This window comes from Chiloscyllium plagiosum, unplaced genomic scaffold (assembly GCF_037043375.1).
Source record: "Chiloscyllium plagiosum isolate Xiang-an unplaced genomic scaffold, Cpla_swu_hap1 HiC_scaffold_39, whole genome shotgun sequence".
In the NCBI taxonomy this organism is placed as follows: domain Eukaryota; kingdom Metazoa; phylum Chordata; class Chondrichthyes; order Orectolobiformes; family Hemiscylliidae; genus Chiloscyllium; species Chiloscyllium plagiosum.
This window is the reverse complement of record NW_028270177.1, coordinates 31,049,552-31,077,044: the sequence shown is the minus strand read 5'-3', so window position 1 is coordinate 31,077,044 and position 27,493 is coordinate 31,049,552. Positions and strand designations below refer to the sequence as shown.

Genomic DNA, 27,493 nt, shown 5'->3' with positions numbered 1-27,493 from the left:
TTCCATCAAAGACCTTCCCTCCATCAGAATGTCAAAAGTGGGGATGTTTGTTCATGATTGCCCAATGTTCAGCCCTATTGACAACGTCACAGATACTGAAACAGTCCATGTTCAAATGCAGCAAGACCTAAACAACATTCACATTCAGAACACACAACTGTCAGACAATGACTGTCTCCAACAAGGGAAAATCTCACTATCACACCATGACAGTCTCCATGACATTCCCATTGCTCAATCCCTCACTATTAACATCCTGTGGCTTCTCTGCCTCGGCTGGGATTTGTTGCCTGTCCCTAATTGCCCTTGATTTGGTTGGTTTGCACAGCTATTTCAGAATCAGCGACATTGCTGTGAGTCTGGAGTCACATTTAGGCCAGACCAGGTCAAGGTGGTAGATTCCCTTCCCTAATGGGAATTGTGAATGATAAAAGATTAGTTTCACAGTCACAATTACTAAGATTAGATATTTGCAAAAAAGATCGAACACAAAAATCCATCAGTGACTACAATGAGATTTGAGCCCCCAGCCTGAGATGATTAACCTGACTCACTGAATTCCTGTCTCAGTAACACTACCATTATGCCACTTGTTCCACCCACCTGTAGATAGAAGCCTGAGCCTGAGACAGATAGCTCAGTGATAGGCATCAGTGTCAAGGAATCAGGAGTTTAATTAACATAGAATCCCTGCAGTGTGGAAACAGGCCGTTCAGTCCAACAAGTCCACACTGACCCTCTGAAAAGTAAGCCACCCAGACCCATCCCTTTACTTTACATTTACCCCTGACTAATGCACCTAACCTAATCATCCCTGAACACAATAGTCCATTTAGCATAGCCAGTTAACTTAACCTGCACATTGAATCATAGAGATGTACAGCACGGAAACAGACCCTTCGGTCCAACCCCTCCATGCCGACCAGATATCCCAATCCAATCTAGTCCCACCTGCCAGCACCCAGCCCATATCCCTCCAAACCCTTCCTATTCATATACCCATCCAAATGCCTCTTAAATGTTGTAATTGTACCAGCCTCCACCACTTCCTCTGGCAGCTCATTCCATACATGTACTACCCTCTGTGTGGAAACGTTGTCGCTAGGGTCTCCTTTATATCTTTCCCATCTCACCCTAAACCTATGCCTTCTAGTTCTGGACTCCCCCACACCAGGGAAAAGACTTTGTCTATTTTCCCTATCCATGACCCTCATGATTTTATAAACCTCTATAAGGTTGCCCCGCAGCCTTTGACGCTCCAGGGAAAACAGCCCCAGCCTGTTCAACCTCTCCGTATAGCTCAAATTCACCAACCCTGGCAACGTCCTTGTAAATCTTTTCTGAACCCTTTCAAGTTTCACAACATCTTTGCAATAGGAAGGAGACTAGAATTGCACGCAATATTCCAACAGTGGCCTAACCAATGTCCTGTACAGCTGCAACATGACCTCCCAACTCCTGTACTCAATACTCTGACTAATAAAGGAAAGCATACCAAATGCCTTCTTCACTATCCTATTCTACCGACGACTCCACTTTCAAGGAGCTATGAACCTGCACTCCAAGGTCTCTGTTCAGCAACACTCCCTAGGACTTTACCATTAAGCGTCTAAGTCCTATTAAAATTTGCTTTGCCAAAATGCATCATCTCACATTTATCTAAATTAAACTCCAACTGCCACTTCTCAGCCCATTGGCCCATCTGATCAAGATCCCGTTGTAATCTGAGGTAACCCTCTTCGCTGTCCACTACACCTCCAATTTTGGTGTCATCCGCAAACTTACTAACTATACCTCGTATGCTCACATTCAAATCATTTATATAAATGACAAAAAATAGAGGACCCACCACCGATCCTTGTGGCACTCCACTGGTCACAGGCCTCCAGTCTGAAAAACAACCCTCCACCACCCTCTGTCTTCTACCTTTGAGCCAGTTCTGTATCCAAATGGCGAGTTTTCCCTGCATTCCATGAGATCTAACTTTGCTAACCAGTCTCCCATGGGGAATCTTGTCGAACACCTCACTGAAGTCCATCTCGATCACATCTACTGCTCTGCCCTCATCAATCCTTTGTTACTTCTTCAAAAAACTCAATCAAGTTTGTGGGACATGATTTCCCACGCACAAAGCCATGTTGACTATTCCTAATCAGTCCTTGCCTTTCCAAATACATGTATGTCCTGTCCCTTAGGATTCCCTCCAACAACTTGCCTACCACCAACGTCAGGCTCACTGGTCTATAGTTCCTTGGCTTGTCCTTACCACCCTTCTTAAACAGTGGCACCACGTTAGCCAACCTTCAGTCTTCCAGCAACTCACCTGTGACTATTGAGGTTACAAGGTGTCCAGCAACCACTTCCCTATCTTCCCACAAAATTCTGGGGAAACCCGATCAGGTCCTGGTGATTTATCCATTTCAAGACATCCAGCACATCTTCCTCTGTAATATGGATGTTTTTCAAGATGTCACCATCCATTTCCCTACATTCTATATCATCCAAGTCCTTTTCCGCAGTAAATACTGATGCAAAATATTTGTTTAGTATCTCCCGATCTCCTGCGGCTCCACACAAAGGTCGCCTTGCTGTACTTTGAGGGGCCCAGTTCTCACCCTAGTTACCCTTTTGTCCTTAATATATTTGTAAAAACCATTTGGATTCTCCTTAATTCTATTTGCCAAAGCTAGTTCATGTCCCCTTTTTGCCCTCCTGATTTCTCTCTTAAGTATATTCCTATCACCTTTATACTCTAAGGAGTAATTGATCTATCCTGTCTATTTCTGACATAAGCTTCCTTATTTTTCTTAACCAAACCCTCAATTTCTTTAGTCATCCAGCATTCCCTTCACTAACCAGCCTTCCCTTTCACCCTGACAGGAATACACTTTCTCTGGATTCTCGATATCTCATTTCTGAAGGCTTCCCATTTTCCAGCCGTCCCTTTACCTGCAAACATCAGCCCCCTATTACCTTTTGAAAGTTCTTGCCTAATACTGTCAAAATTGGCCTTTCTCCAATTCAGAACTTCAAAATTTAGATATGGTCTATCCTTTTCCATCACTATTAAAAAATTAATAGAATTATGGTCGCTGGCCCCAAAATGCTCCCCCACTGACACCTCAGTCACCTGCCCTGCCTTATTTCCCAAGAGTAGTCACGTTTTACAACTTCTCTAGTCGGTTCATCGACATAATGAATCAACAAATTTTCTTGTACACACTTCAAATTCCTCTCCATCTAAACCCTTAACACTGACAGTCTCAGTCTATGTTTGGCAAGTTAAAATCCCCTACCATAACTACCCTATTATTCTCAGATAACTCAGATCTCCTTACAAGTTTGTTTCTCAATATCCCTCTGACTATTGGGGGGTCTATAATACAATCCCAATGAGGTGATCATCCTTTTCTTATTTCTCAGTTCAACCCAAACAACTTCCCTGGGAGGGTATTCTTGAGAATACATCCAGAGTACAGCTGCAATGATATCCCTCATCAAAAACATCACTCCCCCTCCTCTCTTGCCTCCCTTCCTGTCACGTTTGTATTGTAGAACTTCAAGCTGCCAGTCCAGTCTATCGCTGAGGCAGGTTTCTGTAACTGCTAGGGTATCCCAGTCCCATGTTCCTAACCACACCCTGAGTTCATCTGCTTTCCTGTTAGTTGTTGTATTGTGGGAGGAAACCCACACAGATGGAGGGAGAACTCCACACAGATCATTGGCCAATGCTGGGATCGAACCCAGGTCCCTGGTGCGATGATGCAGTAATGCTAACCACTGCACTGCTATGCCGCCAGCGAGAATGCAAGAGAAATCTTAGAGTGTGTGGAAACACAGTTCATGTTTTGTGTTGAAATGGAGATAATTAACCAGTAGTGTCCTCCACACTAACCTGTTCACTGATGTTCAGTCTGTGTTCCACCAGGGCTACCCAGCTCCTGATCTCAGTACAGCTTGGTCCAAATGAGTAAAAGAGCTGAACTTAAAACAGTCACCCTCACTTCCCCTCTTAAGACCAAGGCAGAATTTGATTGAACAATTTACCAAGGAGTCCTCAGAAAATTGGACTCATTGGGATTAGAAAAACCTCTTTGCTGGTTGGAGTCATGCCCAGCACAAAGAAAGATAGTTCTGGTTATCACTGTTCAACCACCACATTCCTAGAACATCTCTGCCAGAGTTCCTCAAGGTACTCTTAGACACAACCATGTCAACTGCTCCATCAAAGACCTTCCCTCCATCAGAATGTCAGAAGTGGGGATGTTTGTTCATGATTGCCCAATGTTCAGCCCCATTGACAACGTCACAGATACTGAAACAGTCCCTGTTCAAATGCAGCAAGACCTGAACAACATTCACATTCAGAACACACAACTGTCAGGCAACGACTGTCTGCAACAAGGGAAAAAATCTCACTATCACACCATAACAGTCTCCATGACATTCCCATTGTTCAATCCCTCACTATTAAACATGCTGTGGCTTCTCTGTCTCGACTGGGAGTTGTTGCCTGTCCTTGATTTAGTTGGTTTGCTCAGCTGTTTACTACATCAAGTAAAGATGGTAGATTTCCTTCCGTGATGGGAACTGTGAACGAGATGGGCTTTTATAAAAGATTAGCTTCACAGTCACTATTACCGAGAGTAGATATTGCACCCACCTGAGGACAGAAGCCTAATCCTCAGACAGATGGCTCAGCGATAGCCATTAGTGTCAAGGAATCCTAAGTTTAATTAATATAGAAACCCTTCAGTGTGGAAACAGTCCATTCAACCCAACAAGTCCACACTGACCCTCTGAAAGGTAAGCCACCCAGACCTTTATTCGACAAAGACTACTGACGCTCCATCTAACCTCTACATCATGAAAAACTATGGTCAAGTTAGCTTAGCCAGCTCATCTAGCCTGCACATCTTTGGACTGTGGGAGGAAACCCAGACACAGGGAGAACTCCACGTAGATAATTGGCAAGGATCAAACCCAGGTCCCTGGTGCTGTGAAGGAGCAGTGCTAACCACTGTGGCACTATGCTGCCCAAGAGTGTCAGAAAAATCTCAGTCTGTGGAAAGATAGTTCATGGCTTATGATGGATGTGACTCTTGAAAGGTTAGCAGTGTCTGTCCACTGATGCAGCCAGCCTACCTGAGTTTTCCCAGCATTCTGTGGTTTCAGATTACCAGCCTGTGCAGTATTTTGCTTTTAGTCCTGAGGGTAGGTTCCTTCCAGAGTCTTCAGCCTGTGCCAATGCTATGGTTTTAAGAATTATATTTTGTCCTGGTTGGTTGGAGAGAGTCTTGGAGGCAAAGGCAGGGAGCTACCTGTGGAAAACCAGGAAACACCTTTCAGCAGTTGCTCCTTAGGCCTTGACGTGGCAACTATTTTCTGCACCCCCCCTCAGTCACAAAATCCAGGGTGGGGTGGGGGGAGAAGATACCCTTCCTGCTGTGGAGTTGGAGGAGACAATGTTTTGAGAGTTTGCCTCAGAGGAGGGGGGCTGTTTATTGGAACAGACTATATTAGAGCAGAAAGAGGGAGGACTGCAAGTGTGGAGGTCAGTCAAAATAGTGTGCTGGAAGAGCACAACTGCTCAGGCAGTATCTGAGAAACAGAAGAGTCAACAATTCAAGCATAAGCTTGGCATCAGGAATGTGGGAGGAGTATCCAAGGGGAAGGGCTTGGACCAGGGTGAAAAGTAGCTGGGAATACAAGAGTTAGGAGGGATGGTGTCAGTGATTCATCAAATACATCCAAGGTGGCCTAAACTACTCACTGGAAGCAGCAAATATCTGCCATAACCCAATCATTCAGGAAACTCAGTTCACGGATTGGAGAGGCTAAACCTAGAGATTGTACCCAGGAATAGTTTAAATGAAGGAAGGATGCAGAAACTAAATCAACTCCAGACAGAGGACATGAATCACTGCTTTATTGACTATTCCAATCACCAGTTGATGGGTGTTTGCTTGTGTCTCCTGTACAGGAACAAGGCCAGCAATGAAGCAGAGATCAGATAGACAGCTGTCACAGTCAGGACCACTATCACAACCAGCTCTGACACCACACCTACAAAACAAGGAGAAACCAATGGTTACTGAGGGAAAACAGGGACAGAAAGGGAAACTAGCAGGCAGCCAACTCACCGCTTGGAGACCTCTCCTGCATCCTTCCGTCACCCTCAGTCAGGAGCTGAGTTGCCAAGTTGTTCAGCTCAGTATCCAGAATGATCAGGGGGCCAAGTGAGGCCTCCCCCTCCCACTTCAATCCAGCTTCACTCTCTGCAACATCAAACATCCCAGTCAGAGAAGGGGGGGTGGGGGGATACCCAACATCTAGAGGGTCAATGTCCTACCAGCTTCAGGGACAAGGTCTCTCCTTCCTCTGAAAGGGAACAGCATCTCCCTTGTGCTCCCACAATTCCCCACATGGCAACAGGCACAAATGTCACTGTCTGACTCCTCCAATGGGGTCCAGCTAAACAAGAGAAACAGCCCATCAACCACATGGTGCATCACCTCTCCTAACAACAACATCCCTGAGGGACAGGGAGAGGGAACTTACATATTCTGCAGCTTCTGGAAAGTACAAGCTTTGTTCCTGGAATCTCCCTGATCCACTGCAGCAACCCTCAGGTGACAGGTGATGAACATCTGAGGGACACAGAACAAGTCAGTGTTTAGTGACTCCCTCCCCAGGGTGGAGAAGCACATCAGCAGCTTCCTCTTACCAAGGATCGCTCATCTCCATAGAAACGGAAGGCATCCAGGTCAAACCGGATCTTGTCCGGCTCCCGCCCGTCTCTCGGCAACACAAAGGTTGAAAAGGAGTCCTCAGCTTTGCTGTCCAGGAGGCAACTGCAGATGGACAAAAGGGCCATGAAGTGAATGGAGTGAAGTCATTGAGATGGGAGCAGCTGGAGAAAGCAGAGAGCTCCTTACCCATTGTAGTCAATGATGCTGTATCTCGGGGTGGAGTCCTTGTCTGGGCTCAGTGTAGCTACACAGCGATCAATGTACAGCTTCAGGGGCACATGGTTGGCCATTGAAACAGATGCCTCAATGTGAATGAGGTCTCCCAGGGAGTAGACAGTGGAAGTGCGCTCTGTCAGCCAGTCACCTGAAGTACAGCAAGACAAGGGTTGGAGCCAATGGGTACAACTCCCAGAGAGAGACACCAGGAGATCCCTCCCCAGCCACCCATCACATACCATTCATTAGACGCAGGGAGAAGGACAGATGCCCTTCTCCAGACCTGGTGGAGCTGAATGGGATCCAGGTGGGCTTGATGGGATTGCTGCTCACATTGCCCTTCCTGGGGGAAGGAGACGGGGCAGCCATTTTAGGACAGTGTCAGACAACAGCAGCAGGGGATCATATTGACAATCGAGTAAAGATTCTCACCTCAAATAACGACATTCAATGGGAACAACAGCACCATTGGTTCTCACAATGACAGATCCAGGATAGTTTGGGATGTGGGTCAGGTGGGTTGTGTAGACCAGGAAATCTTCAGTCATCTGAAAGACACCAGGTTAAAGAATGAGAGGCTGATCTGAAATGGTAAGGATCTGCATAGTGTTTAGAATGACACCATCCCATTGTGACAATTCTTTAGGGAGCGTGACAGGCCCAGGAGACTGCTTTCCCACACCAAGCTGGAGAGACCAGTATTCAAGGGCAACAGGTCACAGGTGAGGGGGTTAGTCATTTAGGATCAACTTAATGTATTACATCATTCCAAAAATCAGGATGGAATTCCTGATGCAAATGTTGGTTAAAATGATGTGTTGGGCTCCCAGGCAGAGTTAGAGATAAATATTGATGGAACAGGGACATGGTGGTCAGCACTGCTGCCTCACAGCACCAGAGACCCGGGTTCAATTCCCACCTCATGCGACTGACGAGTTTGCACATTCTCCCCATATCTGCGTGGGTTTCCTCCAGGTGCTCTGGTTTCCTCCCACAATCCCAAAAAAGTGCACAGGTTAGGCAAATTGGCTATGCTAAATTGCCCATAGTGTTAGGTGGCAGGGTAAGTGTCAGGGAACGGGTCTGGGTGGGTCACCTTTCAACATGGACCTGTTGGGCCGAAGGACCCATTTCCACACTAATCTAATTAAAAAGTGGTGATTGTTAACAGGAACAAGGCTGCAGGGATCTTTGACGTCAACTCTCGATGTTATCAGGAAACCTCCAGATTGTGAGCAGAGATTGCTAGCAGAATACCGAGAGATTAATAGCAAGGAGACAGAAGAGTAGAGGAAACAACAATTAACTAGTATTAAATAAAAAGACTTTTACCAACAGGTCAAATGTAGAGCTCCTCAAAGAGGAGAGTCAATTTATTCATAAAATAGCTCCCAGTGGGAGGGAATCAAGTCAATTTGTCTTATGGGAATGGAACTACTTTCCCTCAAACTAGCCACAGGCCATGCTGTGATGAGTTATGTTCCTGTGACATCCCTATTGAGAAAAGAATCATTATCAAAAACCACACTTTAGAAGGTCACTGAACCTAATTTGGATAAAGTTCATAGTATCAAAACACCACCCACATATCACCACATGATATGTACTTCATACTGAAAACATACATTGTAACAGAACAACCCCTGTAATCAGGGGATTCTAAACCAATGAGAATGGGAGCACAAGGCTAGAGATAGAGATCAGCTCCGGTACAGACAATCCAGGAGAGGAACCTGGACTGAGGATTTGAGAAAGCAGGAGAATGGTCCTTCTCAAGAAGAGTGATCTCTTAGCCAGGAACCTTCTGCAGCCCAAACTTCCAGCAAGTGTAGACAACCCCCATTACCTGCAATCTGCTGCCACACTCATGCAGCCCATAGTCAAAGAGGACAGTCTGGTTCTCAGGGTAGACCCTGGTTGGCCGACAACCCACTGTCCCCAGGGTCAGGTCAGCAGCTTTAATCAGGTGCCTGGTTCCAAATAAATCCAGCTGGGCCCTAACCAGCAGGTTGTGCTCTCCACACTGCACCATCACAGTCTGCAGTGGGGACACACTCCCAACCTCAGACATTCGGAAACTAGAACCAATGGGACCCCCATGAGGAGGCACTCTCTCAGGAACAGGGCTGGCTCTCACTATTGTCCATGGAAACCTCTGGCTCAGAAACTGTTGCCATGTTTCAGAGCAACAAACAGCTCCAACTAACACCAACAAAGGAAACAAACCCCTCACTACACAATCACCCATGATCCTAAACAACTCAACCATCCCCACACACCCCCAACCAGCTCCTTTTATACACACAACCTGCACTCACCTGACACCAATGTGACCAGAAGCAGCAACATTGAATCAATCAACCAGCCCCAATCTCTACAATTTCCACCAATGACTGAACTCATCGAGTTATTACCAGGAGGGCCTATTTCATTTGGACCAATAGGAGTGGCTGTGAGCTGCTGTGCTGTCACCTGACTGAATTCAGCTCCACAAGGTCTCATTGTGAAGGCCCCATGGACACAATCATCAAACGTAGCTCAGTGATCTAGGAGGGTGTCTGCTGGGTCCTGTCCACCCTCACCCGAGGAGACTGGCAGTGAGACCCACGGAGAGATGTCTGAGAACGGGGTTTGGGTAGAACAAAGGGATTGACCTTATACTACAACTTCCCCTGGAAGTGTTTGATGGAGGCAATATGGAAGAAGCTTTATTCTGTGTCTAAACATGTCAAGACCCTGTCTGGGGAGTGTTTGATCGGGACAATGCAGGGAGAGCTTTACTTTTCATTTCCTTTTAATTCATAGACTCGAGGCAGTTTTACTCTGTATTTCACCACGTGCTGTCTCTGTCCTGGGAACCTTTGATGGGGACAGCTTTCCTTCCAGTTTTCAAAAAAAGTGGAAGATTTTGTTTCAGTTGGAAAGAGTAGAATCTTTTACTCTGTTTCTAACTCAGGGATGTCTCTGGATTGAAAATGTTTGATGCAGACAGTGTAGCTAATCATTTCATTTAAAAGTGTAGAGACAGCTGTCTGTTCAGTGAAAATGAGCAGAGGAACTCATGCATCGCGTCCCACACTGACCTTCGCTCTGGCGGAGTTTGTTGGGGGATGGTATTCAGGGAGAAAGTGAGGTCTGCAGATGCTGGACATCACAGTCAATGTTTATGGTCCCTGAAAAGCACAGCAGGTCATGCAGCATCTGAGGAGCAGGAGAGTCGACATTTCAAGTATAAGCCTTTCATCAGGATTGTGGATTGGGAAAGGGGCCTTAGAGGTAAATAGGAGATTAGCGGTGTGGGGAAGGCAGCTGAGATGGCGATAGGTAGATGTAGGTGTGGGGTGTTGAGAGAACTTTCATTCTAAAATGGAAGATGTGGTGTGGTGGCACGTTGGTACAGTGGTTGGTACTGCTGCCTCACATTGCCAGGGATCCATGTTCGTTTCCAGTCTCGGGCGGCTCTCTGTGTGGAGTTTGCATATTCTCCCTGTGTCTGTGTGGGATTACTCTGGGTGCACTGGTTTCCTCCCACTGTCCAAAGATATGCAGGTTAGGTGGATTGGCTGTGGGAAATGATCCATCGTGTTCAAGGATGCATAGGTTAGGTGTATTAGTCACGAGACAAGTAGAGTAATAAAGTAGGGGAATGGGTCTGGGTGGGGTACTCTTCGACGGGTCAGTGTGGACTTGTTGGGCCAAGTGGCCTGTTTCCACACTGTAGGGATTCCATGATTCTACATAAAGGTGAATAAATCCCCAGGACCTGATCAAGTGTACCCCTGAACTCTGTGGGAAGCTAGGGATACGATTGCTGGGCCCCTTGATGAGATATTTGTATTATTGACAGTCACAGTTGAGGTTCAGGAAGACTGGAGGTTGGCTAATGTGTTGCCACTACTTAAGGCTGATGGTAAGGAAAAGCCAGGGAACTATAGACCGGTGAACCTGACATCGATGGTGGGCAAGTTATTGGAGGAAGTTCTGAGGGACAGGATTCACATGTATCTGGTAAGCCAAAGACTGATTAGGGATAGTCAGCATGGCTTTGTGCATGGGAAATCATGTCTCATGAACTTGATTGTGTTTTTTGAAGAAATAACAAAGAGAATTGATGAAGGCAGAGTGGTGGACATGATATATGTGGACTTTAGCAAGGCATTTCACAAGGTTCCTCTTGGGTGACTGATCAGCAAGGTTAGATCTCATGGAATACAGGGATGTGGATACAGAACTGGCTGGAAGGTAGAAGACGCAGGGCAGTGATGGAGGATTGCTTTACAGAGTGGAGGCCTGTGACCAGTGGTGTGCCATAAGGATCAGTGCTGGGTCCACTGCTTTTTGTCATTTGTATAAATGATTTGGATGTGAACATGGGAGGTATCGTTAGTAAGTTTGCAGGTGACACCAAACTTGGAGGTGTATTGGACAGCAAAGGAGGTTACCATGGTCCCATGTGATTGGACCATGTCGATTTCACCAGTTTCCTTATTTCCCCTCCTCCCAGCCCCAGCCCCTCCCATTTATCTCTCGGCCCCCTTGGGGGAACCCCCTCATTCCTGATGAAGAGCTTGTATTTGAAACGTTGTCTCTCTTGTTCCTCAGATGCTGCCTGAGCGGCTGTGCTTTTCCAGCACCACACTTCCCAACTCTGATCTCCAGCATCTGCAGTCCTCACTTTCTCCCAACTGAGCATGTGCACCGAGAAATTGCAAATGGAGATCAATGTAGATCAGTATGAGGTGTTACAGTTTGGAAAGTCAAATCAAGGTAGGAGTTTCATGATGAATGGTTGGACCTTAAGGAGTGTAGTGGAATAGAGGGACCTTGGAGTTCAGGTGTATGGTTCTCTGAAAGTGGAGTCACAGGTAGACAGGGCAGTGAAGAAGGCTATGGGCACACTGGCCTTCATCAGTCAGGGCACGGAGTACAGACGTTGGGAAGTTATGTTGCAGGTATACAGAATGTTGTTGAGGCTGCGCTTGGAGTATTGTGTTCAGTTTTGGTCACCTTGCTATAGGAAAGATGCTGTTAAACAGGATAGAGTGCCAAAGGAATTTACAAGGATGTTGCCAGGACTCAGGGTCTGAGTTGGAGGGAAAGTTTGGACAAGTTCAGACTTTTTTCTTCAGAGCAAAAGAGACTGAGGAAGGATCTTATGGATGTGTATAAAATCATGAAAGGCATGGTTGGGGTGAATGCACTCAGTCTTTTTCCCAGGGCTGGGAATGAAGGATGAAAGGATATCTGTTTAAGGTTTGAGGGGAAAGAATGAAAGGGAACCTGAGTGGCAAATATTTCTCACAGAGCGGGGTACGCATATGGAATAAGAAGCCAGCGGAAGTGTTTGAGGCAGGTACATAAACACTGCTCAAAAATGTATTTAGACAAATACATGGATAGGAAAGGATTAGAAGGCTGTGGCCCTGTACAGGGAAATGGGGTTAGTGTGGATGGACATTGTGGTCGGCACAGACCAGTTTGGGCTGAAGGGCCTCTGTGTGCTGTAGGAGTCTGAATTTAAAAATTGCCAGGAGGTGGTTCCACAAATTTCCCCACCTTAATGATCTGGGAGCCCAGCACAAAGGATAAGGCTGAAGCATTTGCAACAACCTGCAGCCAGTAATCTCCAAAGGGACAATCCATTGTAGTCCCCAGCATCACCGATACCTGTCTTCAGTCAGTACTATTGACTCCATGTGATATCGAGAAACAGCTGCAGATATTGGATACTGTGAAGCCAATGCACCCTGACTAACATTGTGGGAATAAGGTGAAAGAGCTGTGATCCTGAATGTGCCGTGTCCCTATCCATTCTGTTCCAGTACAGCTACAACTGCAGCATCTATCTGGAAATGGAGATAATTAACCAGTAGTGTCCTGTTGACAAAAAGTGGGATAAATCCAACCTTGCCAATTCCTCCCCTATCAACCCACTCTCAATCACAAGTGAAGTGTTGGAAAGTTTTGTCAACAGTGTTATCAAGGCACATGTCCTCCACACTAACCTGTTCACTGATGCTCAGTCTGTGTTCCACCAGGGCTACCCAGCTCCTGGTCTCAGTACAGCTTGGTCCAAATGAGTAAAAGAGTTGAACTTAAGAGGGGAAGTGAGGGTGACCAAGGCAGAATTTGATTGAGCAATTTACCAAGGAGATGGAAGATGAGACGTCCTTCCTCCAGGTGTCATGTGGCTAGAGTTTGGTGATGGAGGTAGCCCAGGACTTGAATGTCCTTGGTGGAATGGGAGGGGGATTTGAAGTGTTCGGCCACAGGACGGTGGGGTTGGTTGGTGCGTGTATCCCGGAGAAGTTCTCTGAAACGTTCCGCAAGTTGGCGGAACCAACTTTCAGACCAAAGGAGTTGCCACGGTCACCCGCATGGGCCCCAGCTGTGCCTGCCTCTTTCAGGTACATGGAACAGTCCGTCTTCTGCAGTTACACTGGCACCATTCCCCCACCTATACCCATCACAACAATGACTGTATCGGCGCCACCTCATGCTCCCACGAGGAGGTGAACAGTTCATCAACTTCACGAGCACCTTCCTCCCTGACCTCAAGTTCACCTAGATCATCTCAGACACATCCCTCCCCTTCCTGAACCTCTATATTGGAACAGTGAATTAGTCGTAGTTGATAATCTATTATTCTGTTAAGTTTTCCAATAGAGTTAAGTTATACCAATTTCTTCTTTCTTTTGTTGTATTTTACTTATCGTGCATGAATAAAACGTGTTTTGCTTTAAATCTGATAGTCTGACCAATCGAATTGCATCCAGAATGGAATGCCATGTATTTGCCTTTAAAATAAGAAAACATTAGCGTCTAGACTATCTTCTTAATGTATTTTGAGGGAGGTCTGTTCTGGTCCATAACAAGCACATCATCTCAGCTACCATACAAACACAGTGCTGAGGCTGTACAGCTACCCTTAGAAAGGGCAGGAGCAGGAATAGCCTCTTAACTGCTAAAGCTTGGATTTCCTTCAGTAAATATGATGGCTATCCAAATATTGGATCTTCTATTCTGCACAATATTAATAGTCTTAATAAGCCAATTGGTTTTAAGATGCGTATTATTGCAAATCAAGACTTTTTTAATATAAAAATGCAACGAACAATTGAATGAATGAAATTCAGTCTTTCATACAAAATGCAATGCCACAAATTAGATTGAATCAAGTTTATTTTTCAATGCTTCTTGCATTTGTTGATTGTGTTTTACAGCGTTCCTGCGGGATACGTCTACAGGGCAAATGTCTAGCAAAGTTATCAACTCAAAATAGTGTGGATTGCGATATCATGGTTTGACCTTTCTGTTTCTTGTATAATGAAATGATGTAGCACATGTGCATAATACACCTCCAACAAAATCGCCCCTCCAACACTGAATAAAGATACTGAAGTTGCACAGGATTATTGGCAATTGATTAATCCAGGAATAGGTTTGTAAACTGCTTTACAATAACTGCTTTATTGGAATGTGATTGTGGAATCTTACAGCGAGAGGTAGCCATTTGATCCATCCTGTCCATCCATGCCCAACCTATACATTTCTTATTCCCAAAGTAGTTGTCTGTGTTTTACAGAAATATTTCCAATATTCAATTCAATTTGTTTGTCATGCCTGAACTGAACACGATTAAAATAATTTGGCTCTGTTTATACTGAATTAACTGATCGCACTAATGCTCCATACCATAGTTTGGTTAAAAAGGAAACTGAGCTGAGTTTCAGAATTGCTGAAAACTTCCTAACTCTCTAATTGGGCAAATGCTGTATCGATGTTATTTTGAAAAGAAACCGGGATTTTCTACCCTTTTTCTCTTTCTGTGAAATGAGCCAACGTCAGAAGATACAGACAGGTTAGCCAGTCCAGAACTAACTCAGCTGAGTCAGATGCGTCTTCTTCAAAAGCCTTGGTGTGGTCTTGCCTCTTCGTTCTTACTTAGCCTCGTGCTGCCAAGACAACAGAGGTCACCATGCTTCCAATGATCACCATCGCAGCTCCGAACAGCCACTTCCAAGGGATAGCCTGCAACACAACATGGAGGTTAGTGGCGCAAAGCAGTGATCTCTCAAAATGCGCTTTTCATGTTGATCTCGGTTACATTGCAGTCAGATAAATGTCATACCAGGCCTGACTTCTGAGACTCTGAATGAAAAGTTGCTCGTTTCTCCCCAGGTTTCTGACACAAGCTGTTCTTTAGCTTCAAGGTTCCTCCCCGACCAGTCCTTTTCTGTACTAGTTTGGAGAGTTCTGCATGAATGGCCTGGAGAAAAATTTAAACATCGATTAACATTCATTGCCTGTGCCTCTGGGTATAGTTTCGTAAATATTCGCACAAAAGGAATATCCAGTTTTCTCATATGGTCAAAGAAACAAAGGTAAATCTTTGGACCTTTCCATGTAGATGTTTCCCTGTGAGATGCTCATAAGAACCAACCAGCTTATCTGCAGTTTCTTTAATAGGATCAGTTTTAAAATGGTCCTCACTTACTCTCACAGGCAGCTTTGACAGTGCCCACTCACCTTCATTTTTCCTTGATTCAGCAAACCCACTTGGTTAAAAGGATGCGTGAGCATAGAGTATTTTTATTTTCTTACTTTTGTGGTCAAATCAATATGTAGCCACTCACTCACTCACTCATCCCACCTATCTCTAGTAATCTTTTCTCATTATATATTCCCCACCTCCCCACCAGGATCTCCTTTGATTTGGCCATTTTTGTACCCCCGCCCCCCAGAATGTCCTTTACCCCTATCTGTCAACTTTCAGGATCCCAGTCTCTACAGCCCCCTCTCTACACCTCTTCACCTCTCTCTGCTACTTAAATCACCTCCTTTTGATGTACTCCTTCGGCCAAGCCTTTGGTCACCTGCCCCAATTTCTCCTTCTTTGGCCTTGGCGCCAATTAGTTTGTTTGAGAATGAAGTCCTGCAGCAAGTTTTAAACATTAAAGCCACTATGTGACTGCAAACTGTTTTTGTTTTTTTTTTGTTACATCTGTGTGCTCCTTCAAGCCTTACGTGTTTCCTGGTAATTCCTCACTTAGTTGTGGCTACATTCCTGACTATCACAACAAGAAGTGAAAAATCCTTAGGTGAAATGTGGCTTCCCATAGGAATCAATGTTAAAGTCAGAAATGGTTTCTTGTGGACATTTTGTGCCATTACAAAGCAATGCACAGGTTGAAATACAGTACAGTACAGCCATATAGCATGGAAACCGAGCGCTTAGACCATAGTGGGAATACCCACTATGTTCCCAAACCAAACTACTCCCATTTGCTTGCCCTTTGCCTGTATCCCTCCAAACATTTCCTCTGCATGAACTTATCCAAATATCTTTTAAATGTTGTCACTGTACACGCATCCACCAATTCCTCTGGCAGTTCATTTCCACATCCGAATCAGTCCCTGTGTAAAAAAGATGCCCCTCATGTCCTTTTTAAGTCTTTCTCCTCTCACCTTAAAAATATGCCCCCGAGTTTTGAATTCCCACACCGTGAGGAAAAGGCCTTTCTTATTCACCCTCATGATTTTGTAAACCTTTACAAGATAACCCGTCAACCTCCTACACTCCAGTGAAACAAGTCCCAGTCTATCCCGCCTATCTTTATAACTCAAACCCTGCATTCCTGGCAACATTCTGAAAAATCTTTTCTGAGTCCTGTCCAATTTAATATGTCCCAGGAGACCAGAACTGTACACAGTGCTCCAGAAGCGACCTCACCAACTTCCTGTACAACCTCAACATAACGTCCCAACTCCTATTCTCAAAGGTCTGAGCAATGAAGGCAAGTCTGCTGCACACCTTCTTAACTGCCCTGTCAACCTGTGACACAAATTTCAAAGAACCATGTACCTGAAACCCTAGGTCTCTCTGTTCTACAACACAACCCAGGGCCGTTCCATTATTTGTATAAGCCCTGCCCTGGTCTGTATTATCAAAATTCAATAGCTCACATTTATTCACTAAACTCCATCTGTCACTCCTCAGCCCTTTGACGCAATTGATGAAGATCTTTTTTGTAATCTCATATAGCCTTCTTCGCTGTCCACTACACCATCAATTTTGGTGTCATCTGCAAACCTCCTAATCATGCCTCCTATAGTCTCATCCAACTCACTTATATAAATGACAAACAAAAGGGGATCCAGTACTGATCCCTGTGGAATAACACTCCACAGGCCTCCAGTCCAGAAAACAACCCTCCACCACCAACCTCTGTCTCCTATTGTGAAGCCAATTTTGTATCCAACTAGCAAACACTTCCTGAATCCCATGTGATCTAACTTTACTAATTAGTCTACTATGTGGAACCTTGTCAAAGGTTTACCTAACTCCACATAAACAAGGTCTACGCCTCTGCCTTCATCAATCTTTTTGCTTACTTCCTCAAAACACTCAAGTGAATTTGTGAGACATGATTTCCCTTGTTGACTATCCTTAATCAGTCCTTGCCTCTCTAAATGCATGTCAATTATATCTTTCAGAGTCACCTCCAACAACTTACCTGCCACCAATCGCAGGCTCACGGGTCTATATTTCTCAGGCTTCTCTTTATAGCTTTTCTTAAATAAAGGTCCAACATGCCTACAGCCATAATAGTCTGAACAAAAGCTGCCCGATCTCTTCTGGTCTCGGAAGCCAAGCAGGCTCAGGCCTGGTTAGTACTTGGATGGGAGACCACCTGGGAATACCAGGTGCAGTAGGCTTTAAAAGAGTCCACTGCATTTTGTCATTTATATAAACGATTTGGATGTGAATAAGGATGGTTAGTAAGTTTGCTGATGACACCAAAATTGGAGGTGTAGTGGACAGCGAAGAAGGTTACCTCAGATTACAACGGGATCTTGATCAGATGGGCCAATGGGCCAAGGAGTGGCAGATGGAGTTTAATTTAGATAAAGTGAGGTGCTGTATTTTGGAAAGGCAAATCAGGCAAATTAATTACACTCATTGGTAAGGTCTTGGGGAGTGTTGCTGAACAAAGAGACCTTACTTCCTTGAAAATGGAGTCACAGGTAGATAGGATAGTGAAGAAGGTGTTTGGTATGCTTTCCTTTATTGGTCAGAGCATTGAGTATAGGAGTTGGGAGGTCATGTTGCGGCTTTACAGGACATTGGTTAGGCCACTGTTGGAATATTGCAATTTTGGTCTCCTTCCTATCGGAACGATGTTGTGAAACTTGAAAGGGTTCAGAAAAGATTTACAAGAATGGGCTGGGGCTGTTTTCCCTGGAGCATCGGAGGCTGAGAGGAACTTATAGAGGTTTATAAAATCATGAGGGGCAGGGATAGGGTGAATGGGCATTCTTTACCTCAAGTGGGGGATTGCAAAACTAGAGATTTAGGGTGAGAGGGGAAGAATTTAAAAGGGACTTAAGGAGCAACTTAGGTGTGTGTATGGAAAGAGCTGCCAGAGGAAGTGGTGGAGGCTGGTACAATCACATTTAAAAGGCATCTGAATCGGTAAATGAATAGGAAGGGTTTAGAGGGATGTGGGACAAGTGCTGGCAAATGGGACTAGATTAGTTTAGGATATCTGTTTGGCATGGACGAGTTGGACTGAAGGGTCTGTTTCCATGCTGTACATCTCTATGACTCTATTAGCCACCCTCAAGTCCTCCAGCACCTCACCCGTGGTTGTAGATGATACAAGTATCTCTGCTAGGGGCCCTGCAATTTCTTCCCTAACTTTCCACAATGTCCTGGGATAGACTTGATCATGTCCCAGAGATTTATTCATCTTTAAATTTTCTAAGAACTCTCGCACTTTCTCTCCTGTAACGTGATCTATCCTCAGAACATCAATAGTTATTTCCTGGAGTTCTCTAGTCTCCATTTCTTCCTCCACAATAAAAACTGATGCAAAATATTCATTTAGTATCCCTCCCAACTCCTGAGGTTCAATACACAGACATTATCCTGGCTGAGATAAAAATAAATCTCTAAATAGAAAAGAAATACAGTTTGATAGTTTAGGACATTTCTCAGGTAAAACTAACTTCTGAATATTCTTAAATTTAAATGGTGTACATTCCTAAATGCCTGCATTTTAAAACAAAATGACAGTTAAATTAAATGCATCTTAAAATATAGAATAAATAGTATATAATTTAATTGCTATAAATAAAATGTTACCATTAAACTGACCTGACAAAGTTTTAACTGGCCTAGTGGCACCTGCTGGTGAACAAACACTAAGCACCAACTACCACTAGGTGGAGCCCAGGACACCAGTCCGGGTTCAGAACAGCTGAGAGTCTAAAACTAAGAACAAAGGGTGGAAATGATAGGAAGTGCGGGTGGTGAGTTAGGGGGCAGTTTACAGGTGTGCAAAGAGAGATTGTGAACAGGAGCTGGAGGAAGGTCAGGGGGACTGAGTGTAGGGGTGGACAGACAGAAAAAGGTGGCAAAAACAATGACTGCAGATGCTGGAAACCAGATTCTGGATCAGTGGTGCTGGAAGAGCACAGCAGTTCAGGCAGCATCCGAGGAGCAGTAAAATCGATGTTTCGAGCAAAAGCCCTTCATCAGGAATAAAGGCAGAGAGCCTGAAGCGTGGAGAGATAAGCTAGAGGAGGGTGGGGGTGGGGGTGGGGAGAAAGTAGCATAGAGTACAATAGGTGAGTGGGGGATGAGATGAAGGTGATAGGTCAGGGAGGAGAGGGTGGAGTGGATAGGTGGAAAAGGAGCTAGGCAGGTCGGTCAAGTCCGGACAGGTCAAGGGGACAGTGTGGAGCTGGAAGTTTGAAACTAAGATGAGGTGGGGGAAGGGGAAATGAGGAAACTGTTGAAGTCCACATTGATGCCCTGGGGTTGAAGTGTTCCGAGGCGGAAGATGAGGCGTTCTTCCTCCAGGCGTCTGGTGGTGAGGGAGCAGCGGTGAAGGAGGCCCAGGACCTCCATGTCCTCGGCAGAGTGAGAGGGGGAGTTGAAATGTTGGGCCACGGGGCAGTGTGGTTGATTGGTGCGGGTGTCTCGGAGATGTTCCCTAAAGCGCTCTGCTAGGAGGCGCCCAGTCTCCCCAATGTAGAGGAGACCGCATCGGGAGCAACGCATACAAGGTCACTGAGGAAGTCTGTAGCAAACATCGTTAAACTGGTATATAGTCACTATTTTGTTTTCGATGTTAACTGGGTCAACCTTATATGAGGATTTAATATAGAGTGGATAAGAATCTGCCCTCATCTTTTCACTTTCTTACAAAACTCAACAAAATTTGTGAAAAGACTAAAGTTTTTGGAAGATTATAGAGCTGGAGAGGTTACAAAGCTAGAGTCGGACAATGTGGGATTTTGAGCACACGGATGAGAAAGTAAAGCTACACAGTGTTAACTTGTTCCTATTACCTGGAGTCTCGTGATAATGTCCATGTAGCACACAATACTGGTGTCACTAACTTTGCTAATTTTGATGGAATTTATGTTCAAGTATCTTTCCATGCCATTTATGTTTATGCTAATGATTGCAACAAATGTAATCATAAACTTGTCTTCGAAATGCGTCATTATGAAGATTTTACTGTGGATTTGAAGTAAAAGCTGGAAAATGAACTGGAAATCAGCCTCTGTTCTGAGGAAGGGTCACTGGATGCAAACGTTAACACTGACCTCTCTCCACAGATGCTGCTAGACCTGCTGAGCTTTTCCAGTAATTTCTGTTTTTGTTGTAAATCAGCCATGTCGAACTGAATTCTGGAGCGATGCTGAATAACTTTTAATTACAGCAATGATCACTTCAACAGTACTCCATTGGTTGTAAATTACTGTATTATTGGAAATCCTTTTCTCCTCAGATGCACATGAGGGCTCAATGTGATGTTTCTTACAAAATGTCTGGAATAAATCTGCTCCATAATGAAATAAAAGGCATGAAGGGCAATATTTAGTACTGAGACCATCTTATTTGGTTAGTACATGGTATTACCTGACAATAGGAGTTTCTTGCTTCGAGTTAACTTTTGACTGTGCTCATGGGACTTGCAGAAGTGCAGTTCTCTGAATCTACAGCAGAGGGCAACCGTAACTAATAATTCTTGCTGAGTGTTGTAGCAAGTATTGTCACCAAGCTGTTTACAAGTGGAATGGTAAGCCCAGGTTTCCTTCACACTCCAGTTACCTCAGATTGAATTCTGTGAACTTACGCTTGGCTGCGTTAAATTCCATTGCTCTGTCTCCAATCTATTTTCCTCTCCTTTGAGTATTTGCTCAGCGCCTCCTATTTGTTGGTGTGGTGGATTGAGTGCCTAAATAAAACAAAGACGCGTGGGTACAGGCTATCTAAATGTATGCTCTCTCCTTCTAGGGTTTGCAGGTCCATTTCAGAGATTGGAGTGTCCACCTTCATTTTTCATTAAACTGAGGCTTTATTCTCTCTCTGAAATGAATGTGAAGGATCCCAGGGCTCTTTCGAAGAAGAGTAGGACAATTTTACCTCGCTTCCTTCAAAATTTCACTGCTCAGCTAATGTAATACAAAAAACAAATGGGCTGGCCATGATAACACAGCTGTTTTATGGGAATTTGTTGACCACTGTGGTTGAAAATTACAACTGTGACTCGACAACGCTTCAGTAATGTTGGAACTGCCTGGAGACGTGAACGATGTTCCATCAGTGCAAATATTTAATAATCCCCATCTTAATCTGCTCACAGTAACATTCCACAGTCATTTACTGCAGTTTTCACCACCCAGCTTTATGGAACAATCTACTTCAGCCACTGTAGTTGCTCTGGCCGCCTGAATGCAGTTAAATGTGGGACAAACATGTTGCTATGAAAAATTGTTCCATTCCCCTTTGAAAAAAATTATGGAAAGATGGGACTATCTCAGTTCATGTTTTATTATCCTGTGTACTAATGCATACGTGATTCACTGCCAAAAATAACTCAGTAATACTGCAAGTCCCATGTCACAGGCAAATCTTACTTGAGATCCAGTTTCACAGAGGGGCGTTCTGATTTTTACAGAGACACTTTGATTTTACAAAGAGATGTTGTGAGTTTTAGAGAGAGATGCTGTGATTTGTAAAGAGTGATGCTGTGTTTTTTTTTACTGAACTCATTTGTGGATAGATTACTGAATGTGCAAACATGTTCTATTGCCTTGGTTGTAAGAAGACAACCGGTAAAGGTCAGAACATATGTTAGAAGAAATAAAATTATAATCACATGTTTCTAACAAAGGATACCAAGATTGGGTAAAGCTTCAGTCTTGGAACTTTGAAGCTGACATCTATCTGAATGTGAGACCATGGTTTATGAAGCTATTTAAGATGAGAATATATTATTGTCTTTATATACGATCTGTCTTCCTCTGGATATTATAACTGCTTAATGTTTGGAATTCCAAATTACTGTTTGCAGATTTTATTTTTGCTTAAGATAATCCTGCTGGGGTTTTTGGCTCTATTTCCTACCTCTCTTTGCAGTAAGCTTTCTTCACAACATTTCAAGCATTCATCTCGTACAGATAATGAATTGTCATCTTTGGCATAAACTGCACACAGTGCAGGACCTGGGTTCTGTGGTTCCTGCTACAGCACTGAAGTTACATCAAGACTTTCCTTGTAACCTGGTGGAAAGGCATAAGGTAATAATACTTTGGACAGTTCAGGAATGTTTATTGTTTATTCACAAGTGCTGCTGGCTAGGCCAGAATTCATTGTCCATCTGTAGCTGCCCCTTGAACTGAGTAGCCTGCTCGGCCATTTCAAAGGGCATTTAAGGTTCACCTGCATGGGTCTGGTGTCACGTGTACAATAAACCAGGTGAGAACAGTTAATTGCCTTCTCCAAAGGCCACTGTTAAACCAGTTGATTATTTACAACAATGGTTACATTCTTTGTTATCCCCTAATGGGCGGTGTGTGTCACTGGCTGGGCCAACACTTATTGCCAGTCCCTAGTTGCCCTTGAGAAGGTGATTGTGAGCTGTCTTCACTGGACATCACTGAGCAGCTTATTGCTGAGCAGGTGCTGCTTGGTAGCACTGTTGATGACAACTTCCCAAAACTTTACTGGCGATCGATAGTAGACTGATGGGGCAGTACTGACTGGGTTGGATTTGTCCTGTTTTTTTATGTACAGGACATACCTGGGCAATTTTCCACATTGTCAGGTCGACGTCAGTGTTGTAACTGAACTGGAACAGCTTGGCTAGGGGAGCAGCAAGTTCTGGAGCACAAGTCTTTGGTACTATTGCTGGAACGTTGTCAGGGTCCACAGCCTTTGTGGTATCCAGTATCTCCACCCATTTCTTGATATTACGTGGAGTGAATCAAATTGGCTGAAGACTGGTGTCTGTAACGCTGGGACCACTGGAAGAGGCCGAGATGGATCATCCCCTCAGCACTCCTGGCTGAAGGTTGCTGTGAAAGCTTCAGCCTTATCCTTTGCACTGATATACTGGGCTCTTCCATCACTGAGGACGGGGATATTTCTGGAGGCTTCTCCTCCAGTGAGTTCTTTAATTGTCCACCACCATTCACGACTGGATATGGCAGGGCTGCCGAGCTTAGATCTGATCCATCGGTTATGGAATCGCTTAGCTCTGTCTATCACTTGCTGGTTACACTGTTTGGAATGTAGGTGGCCCTGTTTGGTGGCATCACCGGGTACGTCTGGTGCTGCTCCTGGCATGCCCTCCTGCACTCTCCATTGAACCAGGGTTGATCCCCTGGCTTGATGGTAATGGTTGTGTGGGGAAATGCCAGGCTGTGAGGTTACAGATTGCACTGGAGTACAATTTTGCTGCTGTTGATGGCCCACAGCGCCTTGTGGATGCCCAGTCTTGAGTTGCTAGATCTGTTCAAAGTCTGTCCCATTTAGCATGGTGATGGTGCCACACAACATGATGGAGGTTATTCTCAATGTGAAGGTGGGACCTTGTCTCCACAAGGACAGTGCAGTGGTCACTCTTACTGACACTGTCATGGAGAGATGCATCTGTAGCCAGCAGATTGGTAAGGATGAGGTCAAGTATGTTTTTTCCTTATGTTGGTGCCCCCACCGCCTACCGCAGACCCAGTGTAGCCGCTAATGTCCTTTTGGGCCTGACCAGCTCGCTCAGTAATACTGCTGCTGAGCCACCCCGTTGGGGACCAAGTATATTCTGCACTCTTGCTGCTCTCAGTGCTTCCTCCAAGTATTGTTCAGGAGGTGTACTGATTCAAGCGGCTGAGGGAGGACGGTATGTAGTAATCAGCAAGAGATTTCCCTGCCCATGTTTAACCTGAAGCCATGAGACTTCATGAGGTCTGGAGTCAATGTTGAGAACTCCTATTGCAACTCCCCCCACCACTGACTGTATATCATTGCGCTGCCATCTCTGCTGGGTCTGTCCTGCTGGTGGGACAGGACATACCTACGATGGTGATGGTGGTGTCTGGGACGTTGTAAGTAAGGAACGATTCCATGAGTATGACTATGTCAGGCTGTTGCTTGACTCGTCTGTGAGACAGCTCTCCCAATTTTAGCGCTAGCCCCTAGATATTAGTGAGGCAAACTTTCAGGGTTGATAGGGATGTTTCTGCCCTTGTCTTTTCCAGTGTCTAAGTCGATGCCAGGTGATCTGTCTGGTTTCATTTCCTTATTGAGATTTGACAGTGATTTATAGAATTGAACAGCTTGCTCGGCCATTCCAGAGGGCAGCTGAGAGTCAACCACATTGCTGTTGGTCTGGAGTCACATGTGTGCCAGAAAAAGTGAGGATGGCATCTTTGGACTGTGGGAGGAAACCCACACAGACACTGGGAGAACGTGCAAACTCCACACAGACGGTCACCCAAAACTGGAATTGAACCTGGGTCCCTGGCACTGTAAAGCAGCAGTGCTGCCCCTTTCATTTCCTAAAAGCCAGGTATGTAGTTTTCTAGAAAGCTGCAGTTTCTGGTCAATGATGAATGTTGATGGTGAAAACTCAAGGATGCCGCAGGGGTACGATGAAGATAGTTAGATTTTTTCTTCTTGGAGGTGGCCATTGTCTGCCATTTGTGTGAATTGAATGTTACTTAATGCTCAATTGCCCAATCCTGGATGTTACTCGGATCCACTTGAATTATCAATGAATACCTTCAGTTTTGACATGTGGAAGATTATTGAGGAAGCAGCTGAAAGCATTTAAACCTGGGATACTATGCGTGTGGCATAGGGACCCTTGTGGTGCAGTGGTAGTGTCCCTATCTCTGAAGCAGGAGGCCTGTGTTCAATTTCCAGCTGCCCCAGAACTGTCAAATGATATCTCTGAACAGGTTGATTGAAAATATCTACGTGGGTGGCATAACTGGTGAGAATTGTGTAACTGATGGTGGTTTCATAAATGATAGGAACTGCGTAGTGATGAAAAATTGGCTGGTGTGTGAAAAGGGTATTCAATCTGAACTCACCCCATTTCGAGCCGATGGGTTCAGTTAAAATGGGGGCTCTATTAAGTTCAGTCTGAACTGTTTCTAAACCAGACTGGAGAACACAGCAGGACTGGTATCAGACAGTCTGCAGAAACAACACAATAACCCAAAGATGTAATTGCTAGAGAATGAATAAAGCCAGCGGCTCTATAGAGACTTTCATAATATTGGAGCAGTCTGGTAAATGCCTGTCTGGTAATAATCCCTTTCTATTACAATGTTTTCAACAATGATCCAAAATAAATGTAAAGTAATAGATTAATGTTTGTGTCTGTTTCTGTTAGCTTTGCTCGTTCCAATGTCTATTTGTAGCAACATGTCTCGGAGTATATTAAAGTGCTCAGTAATTTGACCTTTGGCTAATCTTGAACTCTGTGCGGATAACAGCTTGTACGTTAAGTGCAGGCAGTCTAAGTAATTCTCTCAGCTTAAGAACCCTGTGGGTGTGCAGAAACAGAAATGATAGACACATTTAGTTTGTTCCAGAGAGTTTGGCTTCTGTGCCATTCTGCTTTAGGTGGGATGCAGTTGCTGAATCGGTATGGGAGAAACAAAAACATGATATTTTGCAAAGTATAAAGCTTGCTCACTGCTCAAAGTTCACAGCTCAGTGCAGATATACTTCAACAACATTGTGGGACCAGTTAAATAGCCAAGCCAAGATAGTCAAATGATTTTTATTAGTTACTCTAGACTCAAGAGGATTTGAGTCTCAATGAAGAAAGCATTATCATTACCCGGGAGCTTTGACGTAATTAAATCTGATTGTACAAATACACATTCCCAATCCCCGCTCAACATCTTCTGTTTGGATTAGCACTGTACCCTGAAACATGTCATCTGCAATCTTCTTTGAAGGCAGGGACTAACATTCTTCTGTATATGTGTACAAGGTTACATTGAGGTTTAATGCATTTATTTACCTTTGTACTTGGTTCAAGTTTCAATGCTCTCTTGAGCGTCTCCATGGCTTCCTCATAGTCACCCCGTTCAGATAACAACTGCAACAAATTGGAAAAACAGAATGAATCATTTTGACTCACCAAAAATAAATTGGACCATTACTGGTCTGTTTGTTTTGATGGGCAGGCTGCGTTTGTATTTTGCCTGGTTAAATGTGTGTGGAAATTTAATTTAAAAAGTCATTTACAATGGCTTCAAGGGACTTTTAGAGCCACAGTGATGTACAACTCAACATCGATTATAATCCGGGGTGAGAGAAAGGTTATTAACTGGTCCAGTCAGTCTGTGTTTCTGTCGGTTCATTGCTTGTGTGTAACTGGTTCAAACTCTGAAGCAAATCAACATGACCCTCTCTCCAGCCGCCCCCTCATCCTCACCTCCCCAAAACTCTTAGTTTCAAATTCTTACCGTCGTACATAAGCTTCATCCGCAAAGTGTTTAAGTTGAGGAGAATGAAGCCCTGGGAGCCGAAGGGATACATTCAAGCAGCTCAAGGGAAATGGGAAAAGCACTAACTGGAAAACACAGCTATATGGATGTATGCCAAAGGATTGGAGAATGGGCAATGTAATGAATGATTATGAAGCTGTTCTATCTAGAAATGAGTGGCACGGTGGCTCAGTGGTTAGCACTGCAGTCTCACAGCACCAGGGTGGTGTGAGACTGTCTGTGTGAAGTTTGCACATTCTCCCCGTGTCTGCGTGGGTTTCCTCTGGGTGCTCCGGTTTCCTCCCACAGTCCAGAGATGTGCAGGTTAGGTGGATTGACTGTGCTAGAATGTCCATAGTGTCTGGCGATGTGCAGGTTAGGTGGGTTAGCCATGGGAGAGTTGGGAGGTAGTGGCCTAGTGGTATTATCGCTGGACTATTAATCTGTGGGTTGGAATTCAGTTGTTAGAATTTGAATCCAGTAAATAAAGAAATCTGGATATAAGAGTCTAATGATAACCATTGTTGGGAAAAACCCATCTGGTTCACCAATGCCCCTTAGGGAAGGAAACTGCCATCCTTACCTGGTCTAGTCTGCATGTGACTCCAGACCCACAGCAATGTGGTTGAATCTTAACAGCACTTGGGGATGGGCAATAAATGCTGCCTAGCCAGTGACACCCTCATCATGAATGAGTAAAATGCTGGGTTACAAGGATA

The 27,493-nt window shown here is 44.6% G+C and overlaps 1 protein-coding gene and 1 pseudogene across 2 annotated transcripts in view; one reads left to right on the top strand and one right to left on the bottom strand.

The window, feature by feature from the left end:
- Positions 1-14,106: 14,106 nt before the first annotated feature.
- fkbp16 (FKBP prolyl isomerase 16) overlaps positions 14,107-27,493 on the bottom strand; it is a 191,755-nt gene continuing 178,368 nt past the window's right edge. For both annotated transcript variants that reach the window (XM_087981241.1, XM_087981240.1), the window contains exons 6-8: positions 26,306-26,383; positions 15,100-15,237; positions 14,107-14,999 (exon numbers count right to left, since the gene is read on the bottom strand). In XM_087981241.1, coding sequence (XP_087837367.1) covers positions 14,913-14,999; positions 15,100-15,237; positions 26,306-26,383 — 303 coding nt within the window. In that variant the 3' untranslated portion in view covers positions 14,107-14,912. The remainder of the gene's footprint in view (positions 15,000-15,099; positions 15,238-26,305; positions 26,384-27,493) is intronic.
- LOC122547970 (5S ribosomal RNA) lies at positions 17,564-17,687 on the top strand (annotated as a pseudogene).